Consider the following 19,258-nt stretch of genomic DNA (forward strand, 5'->3'; position numbering starts at 1 on the left):
TAAAGGTAATGCAGGCTTCTTAGCCAGTTAGCAAATTGATGCATGACATAGATCTTTAGAGTTAGTGTTGAAATCTTAAAAATATTAAATCCCTAAATGCAAGCACAACACTTTTGTTTTACTCTCCATAGTAAATACCCTTTTCAGTTTAATAGTATAAAGCAACTACATGAAATGGCTTATTTCCAGCCTTATATACAAGGTCTTTATTTTCTGCTGCCATGTCACTTAGTACCGTATCATATGCTTCCATCACAAAAAGGATCTCTGATTGTCAATGACAGATAAGCAGTAGCCCACCATAGGGAAAGGGCTGGGATTCTCACGTAGAAGCTGGAATTTTTAGTTGGGATTGCTTGCTGTTTGCTAGGATTTTATTTACTGTGACCTTGTACACGAGACGTATCTTCTCTAGATCAAATTTTCATAGCTACCATTAATTATTTTTCTTGAAAAAAAATTGTGTAACTTTACAAATGGTGAAGCTTGCTACAGCTGCCATTGTAAGGGCTTTGTGTCAGACTGGAAGAAGTTTGACTTCTTTTTTAATTCAAAGAATTTAAAAATGGGTTTCTAAACACTAATTCAGTAATTCTAATCTGGGTGCCTAACTTCCTCAAAGAGTTGGAATTCCAAAGGTTTCAGAAAAGATACTTGATTTAGTACAAATCAACAATAAAATCATCTTTTAACTCTGAACTAGTTTCAGCAATTGAATTTGCTAGGTGGGGTTTTTCTCATTGCTAACATTTTCAGATTCTAGTTCTCCACACTTTAGTATATGAATGCCAAATTGGTGAGCTCTGACAACGCATTTTTTAGATACCAGTGAGGAGCTCCTCAATCCATTCCAGATGAAAGGCTGGGGCATTGCTCACCCTTTGCATGAAGGACTCACCCCTGGGGCACAAGGGGAGGACCCTCCTGCCATGGATGAATGCCGTGGACCACACTTTAAAAGCACACCCCATACCTTTCTTTTATAGGTACAGAGTGGTCTGGCTATTGAGGAAGAATCATGATTGAACCCAACTGTCCTATAAGACAATGGCTTCATGAAGGTGAAAAATTAATTTTATAGTTAAAATTTTACCTAAAGTAAAAATGCCATTATTTCATTAAGTGCTGATTCTAAGTGACTTTCACCAAGATATGTATGGTTTTCCTTTTTTGAAGTTGACCTTCATTATGAAAAATATACACTGTGGTGGGTGTAGGAATGTGTCATCCAGATTCACCAAGGAAAGGCTTGTGGCCCCAGTGCTGAGAGCAGCCTTCAGTTGTCAGCTCAGCAAGATTGTCCCAGCTAGGTGGCATTGTTCAGGGCCACACCTGGAGGTGCCCACATCTAATGACTGATGGGGTAGAAAGGCCCTATCACTTCAGCCCAGCAGAGGGTGAGCAACACTGAGGGCCTCCACTTTAGCTCAACTCCCCAGGGGGTTGGCCAGGCTGTCTTTGGACTTGCATTGCAGCTCAACTCCTGCTCAATCCCATTTCCTTTCCTTCCACAGGTATTGATAGAAGGGTACTCCCTAACAAACATGTATACTAAACTCCATCTCAGTGCTTTGTGCAAAACCAAATGTGTGATACACATAAACCAAAAATTAGGAATAGTACTAGATTATTCCTTAATAAAGCTATGGGGGGCAAAAAAGAAGTCCTAGATAGATAGCTGCAACCTGTTTGGTAGTAAGTCAGTTAAACAGTTACTGTGTAAAAGTGTGACAGAGCTGTTTGTTTTTTACTGCAAACTGAGGGAGTATGCTTTTTATGCTTCCTGCTGGAAACAATGGAAATTCAGAATTTGTAATTGGAGGGTTAAGGTTCAGATGTCACTAATAAAATCCGATGGCTTTAACTTCTAGAACAATCTTTATTAAAAATGGTAATTTATTGTGGCCAAAAAATTGGAAACAAATATAATAGCTAATGTAACACTATCATGAAAGGAAGCTTATGTCTCCATTATAGCATGTTTCTCCATGACTGAGCTCCCATTTATTTCTTGTAAGGGAATAAAAGCAGCAGCAGATTTTTAAAGATATATACTTTAGTAGCGTAGCAGATCATTTCAAAGTGATTATTTGGAAATGAACCTTTGATAAATAGCTCGGTGGGAAGGGGTAGGAAGCATACAATGAATAGAAGAAATAGAATCCTGGCAAGGGGTCCTGGATTATCAGAAAAGTTGAAGTCCCTAACAAAACTTCCTAGTTCATAAAATTAGATTCTACAGAATTTTCTCACACACTCATAATGTTTGAAGTTGCAACTGAGTAAGATTCTCTCTCCCTAACCCGTTAAAAAAAAACAGAAAGAGACTACCATTTTGGATGGCTACGTGACTAGTGAAATTAGAGAAACTGTTTCTCCCATAAGAATATATTTCAAAACAAATTAAATGATAGCTCAATGAACACCTTGCTCAATTATCTGTAGTTATGTCTGCCTGTGGGTGATTTTTTTAATAGCCTTTTTTATTCCTGTAAATTTACATATCTAGGAAACTTGCAAAGACATTACAGAGTTCCTGTATACATTTTCCCATTTCCATGAATGCTATCTTAATAACCATGGTACATATTACACGTCAAAGGAACCAATTAACTATATACCCTAGCCTTTATCTGGATTTCACTAGTTTTAATCCAGGGTGCTATATTGCATTTAGTTGTCCTGTCTCCTTAGTCTCCAGTCTGTGACTTTCGTTCCTTGGTTTTGACCTTGAAACTTTTCTTAAAGAGTACTGTTCACATGTTCTAGGTTTGTCTGATGTTGTTCTCATTAGGTAAAGGGTATGGGTTTTTGGAAAGAGTACCCGAAGTGAAGTACCCTTCTCATCACATATGAGGGGATCCACATCACTGGTAATGTGATCAAGTAACCTTGATCCCTTGGTTAAAGTAGCATCTGCCAGGTTTCTCTCCCATGAAGTTACTATTTATCCCTTTCCATACTCTAGAAGACAGTCACTAAATCCAGCCCTCACTCAAGACGGATTAAGCTCTATCTTCACAAAGGGGTATATCTACGTATACTATTTGGAATTCTTCTGTAAGGAAGACTACCTTGTCTCTCCATAAATGAGTTTTAAAAATATTTTTAAAAATTAAAAGACAGGCAAGACACTGAATATTTGGGATCTTTTTTATTTTTATACACATGACAAGATTTTACACCAATAGTCAGTTAAATAGTACAAATTTACATTCATGAGGAATGTTAAAAAAAATTCAACTAAAAAACCCTCTTCTTCCTGTGACCCACAATCCCAACATTTTACAGTGCAGGGGAGAAAGGGGTTGGGGGGAGCATCCAAAACAAGTCTCTCCCAAAAGAAATGACTTAAATTTCACATTCCCTCTCCACACAGGATCCAAATGGTGAGAGTATAATTTACAATTCATCTTTTTCATCTGTAGATTTCTGTGAAAACAGAAAAATCAGAAGACATTAAAAGCTAGCAGAACAAAACCCTTTAGCTCACAAAAGTTCGCATGTGGAAAAAATAACTGACTGGGCTAAGCTTATTTTCATTATTTCAGCGGTAGATTAAAACCTCACCTTGGTAATCTGTAAGAATTTTAGATAACTTAGACCCCACCAAAAGGAGCAATGGCCCCTGAACACAACAATCAAAAATTTAAAACAGCCTGTTACTATATAGTAAGGCGGAAGCAAATGGCCAAGAATATATATAGAAATATTGTGCGCTAAGGAAAAATCTACTTAAAACATCAAGATTGGATGACTAAAATAAAGGATGAAAGAAGTGGGAAGATCAAAGTATACACTATTTAAACAAAAAAAGTGATTTGCTCCAGCTTTCAAATTTGATTTGAGATGCCTATTTTGGGGCAGATTTCTATACGTTACAGTCCTAACTTGGCCAGAACTAGAATGCAAGTCCCATTCTTGAGTTGCTATACCTTTGTTTCTTGTTCTTCTTCGTCTGTTCCGACATCCATTTCTTCTTCATCTTGGTCTGTGTCGTCTGTGGTGTCGTCTGTTGTTTCTTCAGGCTCTTCTTCAGGTTCTTCTTCGACCTAAGGGAACATTTATGCGCCCATTAATGGATCTATTTTCACTTTGCTCATTTAAATGTTTAGGATCATAATTAACTTCATAATCCTCTAATAAGAGTTAACAGTCAAGCTAACAAAGGGAGATTAAAAAAAAGCATGTAAAAGAATTTGTTTAACTTCTAGTACAGTGCATGACACTAGGGACTTAAAAACACTTAATAAATTATTTCAAAAGAGTAGAAATTAGTCCAATTTCTCAGAGCTTTATCACTTAATCATGGGAAGCGTTTTTTTTAAAAAAAAAAAAAAAATTAAGCCTGTGTTGGAAGGCTGGGGATACAAACCTTTGCATCAGGGTCAATGTTTAAACTGAGGCGAAGCATTCTTTCTATTCTATCTCCATACTCTTTAGTGTCTGGTAAAAGATATCCTGACCGTAGTGTTGCTGTTTCAAACAAAACCACGGCAAGATCCGAAACTGTTTTGTCATCTTCGTCTTCCTGAGATGGAAGAAATCACACTTGATTAAAAGGTACAAAGTATTCAAATGAAAAGATGAAGGAGTAAGACTGTGATATTACCTTAACTCGTCGAAGCATGTCTCTGATCAGTGGATGTCTGGGATTAATTTCAAATGTTTTCTTCTGGCTGGCATAATAACTGGAGGGGACAAAAATGAACATTAATGAACATATCAAAATTTAGGGTTCATACAATTCCCTTATTCTATTACTGTTTCATAACTATAATGAACAGCTCTTGGAGAAATCAAGATGTACTTATATTGCTACATCAAGCTTTCCCTTTTAAAGGTGGATGGACACAGTTAGATGAGAGTTAAAGAGAACTGTTTTATTTACTAGTGAATCCTGTGTCTAGAGCACTTGGTTGAGTGGATGAACTGATTTAATGTCTTGTTCATCCCCACTTAATTTATTGTCACTACTTTAAATGAAGCTCTGTCTCCGAGTTGAGTTCCTAGGCAGCCTGTGTGCTGCTCAAATAACACCAATACGGTTTTAAGAAAAATTACTTTTTATCTGAGCTCAGTTCTCACTGCATTCTGAACATACCTTCCTCATCTTTCGCATTTCACTGTCAGTTATGACTGTTCTCCCTCCTATAGCTGCATGCTGAGGACAGTGAGGGTCTACATTATCCCCATCTTGGTATACTCATTATCTGTGCTGGGCTTAGGAGCTTATGGCGGTATGTCATTCTGGCTACTACTCAATGTCCCAAAGACAGCAGTGAGGACTACTTTAGACCATCAGTGTATAAACATAATAGGTGCTCAAGTATTTGTTAATGAATGACAAATAGGCGGACATTTATTAAATGACTACTATACTGTTGTAATGGGATATAAGCAGAAACCTGTTCTTCACCTGAAATTTATAGTCTAGCTAGGGGACAAGACATATAAGACAGCACCTTAGCATTTTATTGTATAAACATTATATTGGTGAGTGTGCTAATTATGAAATGTGTGTATGTATATGTGTATTTATTTTAATGAATACATTTGTGAGAATCCCTAAAACTAGGCCTTGGGGATAAAAGTATGATGCAAATAAGAAAGGTAGCAAAGAAAGAAGTTATTCCAGGTGGAAGAGAGAATAAAAACAGGCAAAAAAGTTGTTTTTAAGGCCATTGTTGTGACAATAAAACAAGCTTGAAATATGTATTTCTTAAAAATAAAGGGTACCAAAGACCCACTTATCTCTAGTACTTGGACCTTGAGTTCAAATACTTGTTAACTCATGGGTCAAATTTTACCTTTTATTTTGTGGGGCATATTATCTAGGGGAGGAGTGTGGTGGTTTTAAAAGATTTAACTCATTTGAGAAATATAATTGTCATTAACCTCATCTATAACTTATAACTCTTAATATTATCTAAAATGTAGAAGAGATACCAGGCCAAGCATATAGTGTAATGCAAAAATACAGACAATTTATGTGTAACAGAGTAAGAAAATTTGCATTTGTATATAAAATAGATCATGAGTCTAAGACCTTTCCTTTTATTTTTTTCCCTAGTGGGCCATCTTGGACCATTTCGGTCCCAAGACTTTTTCTTTATCCATCTCATGTAGGAGGAATCCCTTTATAAATCTGTCGTCTACCTAATATATAGTAGACAGTGGTGGAAACTTAAAACACATCCGTTCTTTGTATAGAAGCTGGCATTACCTCCTGAAGGGAGGCTGGACGAGAGCTGACACCTGGGTAGACTTTCCCGAGGACACTTACTTTGTGGAGATGTCCTTGCCCGTCTGGTATGCCTGAGCTTTCATGATTCTCTCCATGTTGCCGGACCACCCGTATTGGCTGGCCACAAGAGCACACGGAGACTCTGTCAGGCGCTGAGAGACCACAGCCTTTTCAATCTTAGGACAAGAACCAAAGTTAGAGACATGAATATCAATAGTTAAAGTCATTCAGTAATTGCCTTTCAACTCGTTAAGGATTCATCACCTAAGATCATAAACATAGAGGCAGGTCATAAAACTACTCATTCCGATTCTCAGGAGACACTGTCATTTAATAGTCTGAATTTTTCAGTCAGAAATACTTAAATCACCAACTTTTAACAACATATAAAATTTAACCTGTTACAAGAGCAATATTAAACTACAGAAAACTTTCAGTTGTAAGGAAAAAACCCCCTAGCATCCTCATATAGAATAACCACTATTATCCTTTTAATTCTTTGTAGTTCCTAAATTTTAAGGTTGTTCGCCCCAATAATTTAACCACAATATTAAATGTTCTGACAAGTTTTCATGGTTACAAAGTAACCAGTTGCAAAGTTTAGTATGTTGACAAAACAGTTTTTTAAAAATGCAGATGCTACAATTTTCACATTTCTAATTTCCAGAAGAATACCTTGTCCTTGAGGGCTTTATCTTTCATCCAATTGAGCAGAGGCTCAAATTCTTTCTCAATTGCTTCACGATTCTCCTTAGTTTTCTCACTTTCATCAAACTTGACTCCTTCCTTGGCAACATTCTGGAACCTCTTCCCATCAAACTCAGGAAGAGCCTGAATGCAGTATTCATCCACAGGTTCTGTGAGATAAATCACTTCATAGCCCTTTTTCAGAAGTCGCTCAACAAATGGAGACGATTCGGCCTATGAAATTAAGGGAATTAAAGGTTAATTCCAAGTCTAGCCTCGGTATTTATTTGTTCATCTTAGTATCTATGTTTGTATAGTAGTAACAACCCCAGTTTACAGGTGGAGAATTAAGAGGAACAAAGAATATAAATGACTTTCCTGTCAATGACTGACCAGTCCTCCAAACTACCATAGCTCTTAATTAAATTTTTCTTTTTTTCCCCTCAAGAGTTGGTTATAAATTCCCAGCTATATACCATGATCCCTGATCATCTCACCTCTTTTCTGCTGGACCCAGCCATGAAGTAGATTTTGTCTTGTTTCTCCTTCATTCTTTCCACATACTGGTCTAGACTAGTAATGTCACTTGCGTGATGAGAAGACTGGAATCGAAGAAGTTTAGCAAGACGTGTCCGATTGGAGTGGTCTTCAATCACACCAAGCTTGATGTTGGTACCAAATTCTTTCCAAAAAGTATCATTGTATTTCTCATCAGCAATCTTCTTGATCATGTCCAGAGTTTTACGGACAAGCTTCTTTCTAATCACCTGAACAAAATTAAGGAATAACTGATTAAAGAACTTCATCTCAAACTTTTGAGAACCTGCAATATGTGAGGTAGTGGAGTAGTTGTGAAAGATACTATGACAGGGCATTGTCACTGCCATTTATCAAGGGACAGGGAAGGGTGAGCACTCCTAAGTTGGACTGAGCAGAAACTAAGTTGTCCCTGGAAATAGTCACAAGATTGCTTTCATGTTTACACGCTAACTTTAGACCAGGTTGTGTGTGTGTATGTGCATGTGTATATGTACATATATGTATGTGTTCACTGTACAATTCTTTCGACTTTTCTATGTTTGAAAATTTGTATTATAAAATGGGGGAAAAACAATCAGATTCTCAGGACTTGAGAATTTCGGAGTAAAATTAAGTTCTTCATCTGTAGAGCCAAAGACTAGTCTCAAAATCTGGTGACTCCACTAATGGAAACTGTCCTCTGACTCAAATCAAAGAGCAAAGCAGCCAATCTCGTCCCAGAGACACTCACCTTAAGCAGCTTATGCTGCTGAAGAGTCTCACGGGAAACATTCAAGGGGAGGTCATCTGAGTCCACCTTCAGATGGCAAAAGAAAGTTCAGTGAGCAAAAAAACACTGGAGAAAACCAAAACCAAACCACTTCCTCACTTCCTCCCCACCAAAATACTACCAGATCCTCACTGTAACCCCCTTTCTCCCCAATCTTCAGATACTTACAACACCCTTGACAAAATTAAGGTACTTGGGCATCATATCATGGAAGTCATCCGTGATGAATACTCGGCGCACATAGAGCTAAGCAGAGACCAAAAAAAAAAAAAGTTACTTTCTGGAAATTACACTTTAAAATTTTAAATTCAGTTTATACTACTTAAACACCCACCTTAATATAATCACTCTTCTTGGATCCATATTCGTCAAAAAGACCACGTGGAGCAGATGTGGGTACGAATAAAATTGATTTGAAAGTAACTTCTCCTTCAGCAGTAAAGTGGATATAAGCCATGGGGTCATCGCTTTCCTATGGAAAGTTGGTACTTAGTTACCCAAATGGCACACAACAAAGGCAGTGCAAAAGCTACGGTCTAGTTCAGCATTTAATTAACCAGAGAAGTGCCCTTACCAAAAAAGGGGTGGGGAGGTTACGGAGGGAAGAAGAAACGACTAAGACTGCAATTCTAACTGCCTAGACACAGTCGTGTTGACGATGACTATCAATAACATTATGTACTCCTAGACTCGGGAAGGATGGGTGAGTCCAGGTTCCACATGTGTGAGAACAGGACGGGAAAACCAGCATCCTAAAGGACAAAACCATAAACATCACTTCAAGAATGGACTGGCCAACCACAAAAAGGACTCAGGAACAGATTTCTCCCTTGGAATCTGGACTACCGTTATGGCTATAAAGAGGTATGTAAATAGCTACAAAAATATAAAGACAGGAGTTCCCTAGATCTGTATACATTATCCATTACTGTACCCACGTGGTTAGTCTGAATTGAGATGTGATGGTAAGTGTAAGATACACAGCCAAACTTTGAAGACGTGATACAGAAACCTCCCAAAAGTAAAACAGCTTATTATGTGGCTCACATTATATTTCTAATACAGCTGACCTAGATGGAAGTACCTGTGCATACACTAGGACTTTAGAGTTCATGGGAATGAAAGTGGAGGCAGAATGAAGGGCAAGTTTTTAGAGGTAAAAAGCCTCAAGGATGGTTGGATGTTAACGTAAGGAAAACCAAGAAGGTGAAGGAACAAATCTACAGGTGGAATAAAGAGTAAAGAATAGACAGAATCATACAGTATTAAGTTTCATGTAGTCATGCTAAGTCCATTAAGCTATTCTACTTTATAAAAAAAGCTGTATGGAGAAACATTACCTTGGAACAATCTTAATGCTAGTTGTGGATTCAAGAGTTACAAGGGATCAGTAAAAGGAAAAAAATAGGCCAGGAAACAGAGTTAGTAATTATTCCTACCTAGGCAGATGACCTCACAGTAATTGTTTGATGTTGTAAACAAGCTCTTTAAAGATTACATTAAAAGCCATTCAGTAACATGACTTTGTTTTATGGGTTCTACAGTGGAAACCACACATCTGCCCATGTAGGTACTTCTTAATCTCTTTTGTAACACAGACGCCTTGGCAACCTGGTGAAGGCTACAGATTTCTTCTCAAATTTTTTTTAATACACAATATAATACACAGCATTAAAAATGAAACCAACTGTGAAGTATTTATAAACTGTTTTAAAACATTTTGATATAATGTTTCATTATCACATTATTCTAAAATAATATTTACCTTTGAAAATGATTTGTAGAAAGCTTTGTATTCATCATCTTCTACTTCTTTTGATGGTCTCTGCCATATTGGTTTGATGTCATTCATAAGTTCCCAATCCCAGACCGTTTTTTCAACCTGAAGTTACAGTATTTGATTAGTCTCTCCCAGCACCATTCCGCGGTAACACTAGTGGGAATCATAGCTTTAGGACATTTCAAAAAAATATGTGAAGCACTAAAGGATACCTCTAAGCTTGTATGTTCCTACCAACTGAATCAAAAATTAAAAATGTCAACACTTAAGGCTGATATTTAATATAAAATAGGCAATTGCTTATCATAATTTATTAAAATCCAATTAAGGTTTCTTCATTGTTCTTTTTAACTAGCTAAAATGTTATTTCTTGAAAATATGTTGAGGTTAGAAAGATACACATATTATATATTCCTATTTCATGACTTGTAGAAATCCAACATCTTCCAATAAAAATTCCTTAAAACCTCCCACCATTACTTCTGCTACCTACCTAAGACAGGGTAATTTCCAAGACGTATATTTTAATAGCAGACCAGAGAACTAATTTTATAGTTAATACCTGTATAGTTAACACGTGACAAAAGATGCAGAAAGTTTTTTAAGATTTTGAAGTTCAAGACATGTTATAAGCCACCAGTCTTGAGCAACATATAGAAGTTAGAAAACTCTTAATAAAAATAAGATGTGTTTGGTACTTACAACTTTCTGGAAGTAGAAAACACAAAGTCCTTGTTTTTAAATGATGGACTTAACATTTGGGAAAAGGTGACCTTCAAAACTTGAAGCTTGCCTCAAATTAGTCCGTACATACTTGGGTTTTCAAGTTTTCTCTAAAATATCCTAAACAATATTTTAAATACGGAGATGAAGCAGACTTACTTTTTTAGTCTTGGGTTTCTTTTCGTCTTCTTCTTCTTCTACTGCAGCCTCATCATCAGATTCTTCTTTTTCTTCTTTTGTTGTTTCTTCTTCTTCCATGGGTTCCTCAACAGTTTCAGTCTGTTGGAGGAGAAAGTAGCATTACTGTTAAACTCATCTTTTTAGTAATTCTGACTTGATTTATAGAATATAAAATAAAATTACAACTCAAAAAAATAGGTCTTCTTTTAGAAAATCCTGCAAGTATCAAAACTGAAAAAAACTACATTTTATCTTCATTAAGTATTAAGTATTTAAATATGTGCCAAGGTAATACATATAAATTTCAATATAGATTTACCTTGCTGCTCCATACATAAATAGGAAAGTTTATGAACTGTGAGTATTTTTTGACAAGATTTTTAATTGTATCCAATTCAAGGTAATCAGATGCTTCTTCTTTTAAAACAAGGCTGCAAAGAAAATAAGCCATTTATAAAGACACATGCATGGTTTAAAAGATTTGATTATAAATTCATCTAAATGCCTTCATAACAATGCTAACAGCCAGCAGGTCTGTGTAATCCAGGATGGCCTCTGTTATTCGTGTTAGGATTCTCATCACCACCAATAAGGGTTTGTGAACTAAATATACCAAAGATGGGTACGGTAAAGGGAAAAAGTTTCCTTACATTCCCTTAAGTGGAGACCATCCTTAGTTCTAGGTAGAAAATGAAAATGTTCCCAACCCTCTAAATATGTTGGGGTTTTTTCATTTGAAGGACTGAAATCTTAAGAAAGCTCAAGGTGTAAAAACACTGAAACATTCTGGAGAAAAGTGTAATTATATGCACTGATAGTTAATCTAGAGATCCAATGATTATTGTAGATAGCGAACCCCTAATAAAAACACATTCCTTAAAAAAGCTAGAAAATTAATCTGAACTATTGTTTATATCTGCACCATCCAAAACAGTAGCCAGCCATATGTAACTATTTGAATAAAATCTAAAATTCGTTCTTTAGTTGCACTGCCACATCCAAGTACTCAATAGTCACACGTGGCTGGTGGCTGCCATGTAAGACAGTGCAGACACAGAACATTTCCGTGAGAGTTCTCCTGGACAGAGCTGGCTTAGCTAACTCCAGTACCGACAACTGTAGCATTGCTTCCTCTTTTCCCTCCCTGCCACTTCTGCAAACCCTTCCTCCACCACCCCAAATAATAAATTACAACATAGTCTCACACACAGCAGGTGGCCCCTATCTTCATGTTTGTGCTCCCAATAAAAATGAAGGATGTTGTATCCATGGTACCCTTCCTGCCTCAAAAAGTGAAGGTTAGTAGCATCTGCCAACAAGTAGACAGTACATGATGACACAGCCTAACGTGGTGACTAAGTCTCTGGTCTTAGAGCCGCGTCATCTTAGTGATGCTGGGTTGGAGAAGAGTTCAGTTTTGGATGCAAGCTGAAGCTGATGGTTTGACATCTTAGTTAGATGTTTAAATTAGATATATGAGCACAGAGCTCAGTTGTTAGGTCGAGATCAGAAGTCGACAAACTATGGCTGGAGCACGTAAGAAATTTTATCAAGACACAACCTCATTCATCATGTTGTCTACGGTTGCTTTCAAGCTGGAACAGCAGAGATGTGCCCTGTGACTGATCCTATAGTCCACAAGCTTAAAGTATTTACTAGTAGGCCCTTTAAGAAAAAGCTTGCTGACTTCTCATCTAGACTAAGAATATAGATTTGAGAACCCTGAGAAAAAGCGTGACAGAAGTGAGACTAAATAAGGAATACAAGAATAATGAGAAAAGGGCTGAAAGTTAAATTTTAAAGCAAGAGAATATCAAAATTTAAGAAATGGGCAAAGACAAAAGATACGCAGGATCATGGAGGCTGGGTACTGAGTGAATTGTTTTAAGGACTGTGTAGCAGAAAGCCAATTCTGTAGAAAACACAAGAGAAAAACTAAGAAAAAAAGAGAATCACTGCTGGGAACAATGTCAGTTCAAGAATCCTGAATGCATTGGCTTCAGGAACAAGGGTTACTTACTGGTGAATTTATTTCAATGGAAAGGTGGTAAAGTTGACGTAAAGTGGACTGAGGCATGAACAGAAGGTGAAGGAGCAGCAAAGGCAAGTGTACTTTAAGCTCAACTGTGGAGGAGAGACAAAAATAGTGTGTGCCTGACAGTATAAGGGAGCATGGCACTACCCGCCTTCCTTCCTTCCCCCAGAGACTAGAACATGCTTCCACTTTGATGGGAAAGAGGGAGGTGTGTGGGAAAGGCTGACTTTAAAGATGGAGTAGGAATTAATTTATGCTTCGTCTCTGAGAAGGTTAAGATGAAAGACAACAGATCACAAATGGAGACTAGCTTTAGGGAAAAATGTAGAACATCTCCCTCATTGTGGTAAGAAGGACAGAAGCAATTACTTCAGTTTGCATTTACTGGATGTGGATTTCATGCCATCATTTAATCCTCACAAAATCTCTCAGAGCGGTACAGTAGCAGCTAACTTCGGGGTGATGGACAGGAGTAGGTAGGAAACTGAATTGTCTGGTGGCTTCCATTTTATCGGTCAAATGTAAGATGAAGTCAAGTATATAGGCAGGATGTTGACCTCGTTCCCTCCTTGCCTTCACTGTTTTCCTCTGGCCACTCTACACCTCCAGATCCTCACATGGGCCTCTTGTCGCTGAAACTTTCACCATGCTGGGCCTGCTGCTGCCTGGAGTATCTGAACCTAACTTCCCACTATTTCAGAAAGGCCTTCTGGTAAGGGAGGAGTCTCTCAGCTTCCCTTCTGGCATTTCCACTCTGAAATGACTTCATGTTTTTCTTCCTTACTAGAATGAGCCACGTGAAAGCAGGGACCTCATCTGTCTTCTTCTCCACTGTTGCCCTAAACCCGAGCAGGTGACAGGCACTGAAATGAGTATCTATTGAGTGCATGGTGGGGCAGGAAAACTTGAAAAGGCAATTTTGCCCAGGGAAAGCACAACCTGTTGTCAAGTTTCATTTACTGATCAACTAGCCATGCTACCCGTATGAAACTGTCCTGATACCTGACTCATTTATATAAGTATTTGCCAAGCAAGAGTTAGACTCTGGGAACAGAACAGTCAACAAAATGTTCGCTTTCTTAACGCGTCTATCTAGACCTTGCCTGTCTCTCAGTATCCTAAGACATCAGCTCCTCCTGGGACATATCATGTTCTATCTCTTTCTAGTTAAGAGATGTGATTTACCTACGTACACCCTTAACAGCTAACGAGAAAGGGCACTGGGGTGTAACAGTGATGCCTCCTAATGAGACCGAGAGATGTGAAATGGTAATGACAAAGGCAAGGCAAGGTAAATTGGGAAGAATAAATTAGTACAAGCACTAAAACGCAGTCATCTAATTAGCCTTCATTAAGGAACATCTGTGCTGATGAAGACAGGAAATGTTACTTTTCGGGATGAAGAAAATTGGTCAAAATGATAATGCTTCTTACCTACTTGAGTATTTAAACATTCTTATCAAGAAAATTTAAAACTGAACGAAGAAAAAAAAAGCCAGATTTCAGGGACACTTTTCACTTGGCACAACTGGCCAAGTCAACTGACCTCTGGGAAAAAAGGCAGAAAGCTGCCCTGTGGACCTAAGCTCTGTCTCATCTGCACAAACAATAGTTACTGACTTAAGATGAATTCCAACTCGAATTCAATCATTACTAATTACCCTCATACGGGACATTTTCTCCCAAAGAAATTTCATGACTTTGTTCAAGCTCTTTATCTCTACTTGTTCTCTCCAAACCACAACCCCAGTTGCTACCACGGATCTTGAATATTTTCAGTGCTCACCCAGTCTCCTCTCATCCAGTTCTGCCATCCTCCACACCCTTCAGAAAACTAATCCCATGAATATAATGTTCGCCATGCTTTACCCACGATGCTCCAGACTGAAACTACTTTTCTAAGTCTCACTTCCCTGGAAAACTTGGACCAAGACACTACTCTGTGAGGCCTCCATTTTGCCTTCTTCCCTGGAAGAGCTAACCCTTCCTATTTTACGTCCTCCACAAACAACAGCCACCACAGCTCTCTGTGTCTGGCTGGGCCTTAAGTCCTCAACACATTTCCTCAAGTGATGAGCATAGTTCAATTTCCTCATTTTATAGGCAAGGAAATTAAGGCCCAGAATAAGCTGTTTGCTCAGAGAGCCCGAACTGGAGACTCAAGAGCCTCACTACGACCATTAATTCTTATTAGGAATTAGTAACACTCACGTAATTGTAGTTCCCCGTCCTAGAGTGTTTCCTCTTGGGTCAGCAATTACAGAAAATTCATTGGAGTCAGATTCCCAGATGTGCTGGGTGTCGTTGTTGTGTTTTGACGTGACAATGACCTTATCTGCTACAAGGAAGGCAGAATAGAAACCGACACCAAACTGGCCAATCAATTCAGAAGTTGACTGGCCATCTTCTTGTGCCTCAGTCATTTTGTTTAAAAACTCGCTCGTCCCAGATTTGGCGATGGTACCAAGGTTTTTAACCAACTCTTCCCGGGTCATTCCTATACCAGTGTCTGTGACATGTAGCAGGTTCTTCTCCTTGTCACACTAAAAGCAAGACAAAAACAAGATAGTTATATTTGCTTACTGCTCACAGTATGAGGAGGAAATACTGAGCTATATACACTGGGAAACTACCAGCTTTGGGCCACCTCAATTCCAATACAGAAAACTAAACTGAAATATTTTCCTCCATATAGTATATTATGGCCTTTTAAGAAAGTGCCCATCTTAAGTACAAGCAACTTCCTTTATAGAGAATAATTATCAGTATCAAAGAGAGCAGAGACTGGTCTAAATATCAAAGGGCAGAGATAGGCTAAACAAAACAATTTATTTTTGAAGCAAATAGACAAGAAACATACAATTTTATGTTTTGCCTATTTCTGATAGAAAAGTACAAAAGTTGAATGACTTCTGTATTTGGAATCTGTGGTGGTCAATTGTTCTTCACTGAACATCCCCGGCTTTCTGCCTTCCAGAAATATAACAGGAATAGACATCCTCCATTTATGGTTGGGTAAGGCCATACGCCTAGCTCTCACCAATGAGTTATAAGTGAGAGGAGTGTGGCTTTCAGGATGGAGCCTTTAATTGATGTAAGACCCTCCAAGCTCTCTCTACACCATGGCAACCAGCTATATACACTCCAGATGGCGGCTGCTCCATCAGCCTGTGTCCTGGAGTGAGGGTGACACAAAGCAAAGGCCACAGGCAGCCTGTGACTGATGATTTAAGCCAGGGGTGGCAACCTTGGTTTGTAAAAGGGCCAGAGAGTAAATATTTTAGGCTTTGTGGGCCATATGGTTTCTGTCACAACTACTCAACTCTGTCATGTAGCACAAAAGCAGTCTTAGATAATACACAAGCAGGCATGGCAGTGTTCCAATAAAACTTGTTACTGTAGCATAACCTGGTCTACCTTGACTAATACAGATTATCTCCAAGGATTTTTTTTATTGTAAAACTGTTTTAAGCTTACCTTAATTTTGACCGTTAGTTCCTCATTGCCAGAAAGAGCATTTTCATCAGTCAGTGATATTAGCCTTATCTTATCTAAAGCATCGGAAGCATTTGAAATCAGTTCTCTCAGGAAAATCTAAATGGAAGCCAGATTTAATACACACTCAGGTTAGCTTCAAGATCCGCAAGACATTAAATTTAATGTCAAACTCATTTTATTTCTCCTCTGTACTCTGAAAAAGCACTCTTTAAGGAATGATTTCTTATCATTCCTTAGGTAGAGGTGCCTTTACTCTCTTGGTAAAAGGGGGTACAGCTCCTTACACAGAGGCCTGGAGCAACTCTAATGGATACCTGCACTGGCAAGAGTAGTTACGCTCTATTCTCCTCCTAGTGATCTCTAGGTATGCAGTACATGAGGCCTGCTTTGTGCGACGGCCCTTAACACTCACAGTATGTAGCAGGCCATGAACACATTTGGAGGAGAAAGGGAAAATGTGTAATAATCCCTGACTCAACCCCCCCCACACACACACTCACACACGTACAAACACGCGTGTGCACATGCAAACATGATATCTAGTAGCAATTCTTGTACATAGAGTACTGGGTATTTAAACCTGGCTAACTACTTACTTGGAATTCCCATGTAAGTACATTTACTATGAAAGTAAATAAGTATGCTACCAAACAAAGAGAAAATAGTATTTGCTTACCTCTTTATTTTTATACAATGAATTGATGATAAGTTTCATCATTCTGTTTACCTCAGCTTGGAAGGCAAACTTTTCTGATTTCTCTCTAAGTTCTCTTATTTGGGATGCATTCAATCCATCCAACTGAATAGCCTCTTCCTCTCTAAGGAAATAAATTTGATAAACAAATACTGCATTGCTTAGTTTCCTCCAAATATACAGGATCTGTGATGAGAGCACAGTGATCTCTTAAGATTGTCTGTAGTGTTAAAAGGGTGAAATGGAGACCTTTATAAAATAATTACTAATCTACCAGCTCAGTATTATTTTACCACAGTAATAGGACACCAAGATGGAAATACTGTTCCTAAAATTGTCAGAAAAATAAACCCAACTTTCCTCTACTAAAAAGCAAAGCCATACTCATTTATGTTCCCCCATACATGGAACTGCCCCTTTGACTGGGAAGCTTTGGCCTTTTAGGGTCTACAAAACTGTCAGTTAAGTCCTAAGAGGCCAAATTTTAAAACACTGCAACCGACAGAAATCCTGTTTTTAAAACTACTAAGTGCACACACTTACTGAGTACAAAACCAACCGAAAGTCTCTCCTAAGGTTTTAGGAAAGTAATAGTGCTAGTATTTTGCAATAGTTATCCAGATAGTTTTCAAAGGACTTCAATCAAGCTTGACCATTCTTAGGGGCAAGTTAGGCGATATTTATGTGTGCACATGGGCTTGCTACATTTTGAGTGACCATTTTCAAGGTTATAAATTCGGGTGTTACACTTCATCTGGACCTTTGGAGATATAAAAGAAGCCACTGTATTCCACAGTGTTCACAAGAGCTTATCTGTATAGTTTCGAATGAACACAAACCTCTGTACTACTTCATCGTCTGTCCTTGAGCCTTCTCTACTTTTACCCAGATCCTCTTCCACTGTCCCATCCACATCGACTTCATCAGCTCGCACCGACCCTGAAGATTTAACACCGAAAAACACTGTTGTTGCTTCGTGTACTTCTCAGAAGGAATATAATCAGACAGGGCAAAGGTAGGGGCTGCATCAGTCAGTTGGTAAATATGGGAGGTGGGGATGGGAGAATGGATCCACTGGTTGAAATACCCAATGTAAACCCAAGTCTGCACAGTTCTTATTTAAGCCCAGATACTAAGGTTCCCCAGGAGATTATAAAATACCGAGGCAGCCATCACTTCTAAAATGCCACCTTCGGATCCTTTATAAATAATGTTTAGCAATTGATACCAGGCCTCTTCTACAGTCACACGTGTTGCGCGCAGGCCAAGGGAAGGCCTCCAAACTGACCATATCAAAACTTAGGCCTTCAATATCACAGGTCAAAATACAAATAGGATTTGTGCAACCTTTGGCGAAGGGAACTGAAATCCAATCCAGGGGTCGGAGAAGGGGAAGACATATTAAGAGATTTTTATGATATTATGGAGCTGGAGCAAAAGTGAATCAAACACGCTAACACTGCCTTTCTGGTAACCCAGGGCCCCACGCTCCCAAGACCAGCATGGGCGTAAGAAAGGAAACGCGCGTTCGCTAGGGGTCGGACGACGTGCGGGGTCCTTAAGCTCAGATAGCGAAATGTTGAGACTCTGCAAAAGTCCGTCGGACGGGGCATCTACAACGATTTTGGGGGTAGCGAGAGCTCGAGCGAGACCCCACATCCAAGCGACTGAGACCTCCCGGTGCGGATACTAGGAGATCTGCAAGGGATTTAAATAATTCTATTCTTTTTTTTCTTTCCAGAGAAGAGTAAACGAAAGCCCCTGAGCCTCTTTCGAGGAAAGGTGATGGGCCCCACCGCCCAGCGCAGGCCCTGTTATCCCCCTCCCAGGCTCAACGCCCCCAGAACCTTCGAGAAGACGCCGCGCTTGAGGAGGGGGGGCATCCGGGGGGCCCGCTCCTCCGAGATCACTCACCGAAGGTCAGCAGTACGCAGCAGAGGCCCAGCACCCACAGGGCCCTCATGGCGCACGGCTGCCGAGGCTCTCAAGTCCCTTTTGATCGCAGGAGCTGCCTCCGCCCTGCCACCCCTGGGTTCAGATCCTTAGACCTCAAGCCGCGCGGTCCGCCCACTGCCCCCCAAGCAGGTCTGGCCGCTTTTCACCCC

The 19,258-nt window shown here is 39.0% G+C and overlaps 1 protein-coding gene across 1 annotated transcript; it reads right to left on the reverse strand.

The window, feature by feature from the left end:
• Nucleotides 1-3,139: 3,139 nt before the first annotated feature.
• On the reverse strand, nt 3,140-19,254 carry HSP90B1 (heat shock protein 90 beta family member 1). The gene is made up of 18 exons (XM_088797181.1): nt 19,068-19,254; nt 17,993-18,092; nt 17,136-17,277; nt 16,439-16,555; nt 15,173-15,504; nt 11,246-11,357; nt 10,906-11,025; nt 10,009-10,125; nt 8,578-8,715; nt 8,412-8,489; nt 8,205-8,270; nt 7,432-7,701; nt 6,923-7,168; nt 6,287-6,423; nt 4,613-4,691; nt 4,376-4,531; nt 3,936-4,052; nt 3,140-3,432 (listed from the first exon to the last, which is right to left on the reverse strand). The coding sequence occupies exons 1-18, from the start codon at nt 19,114-19,116 to the stop codon at nt 3,403-3,405; spliced, it is 2,406 nt and encodes an 801-aa protein (XP_088653307.1). The 5' UTR covers nt 19,117-19,254; the 3' UTR covers nt 3,140-3,402.
• Between the last annotated feature and the right edge of the window lie 4 nt (nt 19,255-19,258).

Source organism: Rhinolophus sinicus, chromosome 1, assembly GCF_057876585.1.
Source record: "Rhinolophus sinicus isolate RSI-liver-muscle chromosome 1, RSI-T2T, whole genome shotgun sequence".
Classification (NCBI taxonomy): domain Eukaryota; kingdom Metazoa; phylum Chordata; class Mammalia; order Chiroptera; family Rhinolophidae; genus Rhinolophus; species Rhinolophus sinicus.

Coding starts and splice junctions, on each gene's coding strand:
- HSP90B1 (XM_088797181.1), bottom strand. CDS start 19,116: ATGAGGGCCCTGTGGGTGCTGGGCCTCTGCTGCGTACTGCTGACCTTC. Junction 16,556..17,135: donor CATTGTATAAAAATAAAGAG/GTAAGCAAATAC, acceptor GCTTCCATTTAG/ATTTTCCTGAGAGAACTGAT. Junction 8,271..8,411: donor TTAATTTTGTCAAGGGTGTT/GTAAGTATCTGA, acceptor TGCCATCTGAAG/GTGGACTCAGATGACCTCCC.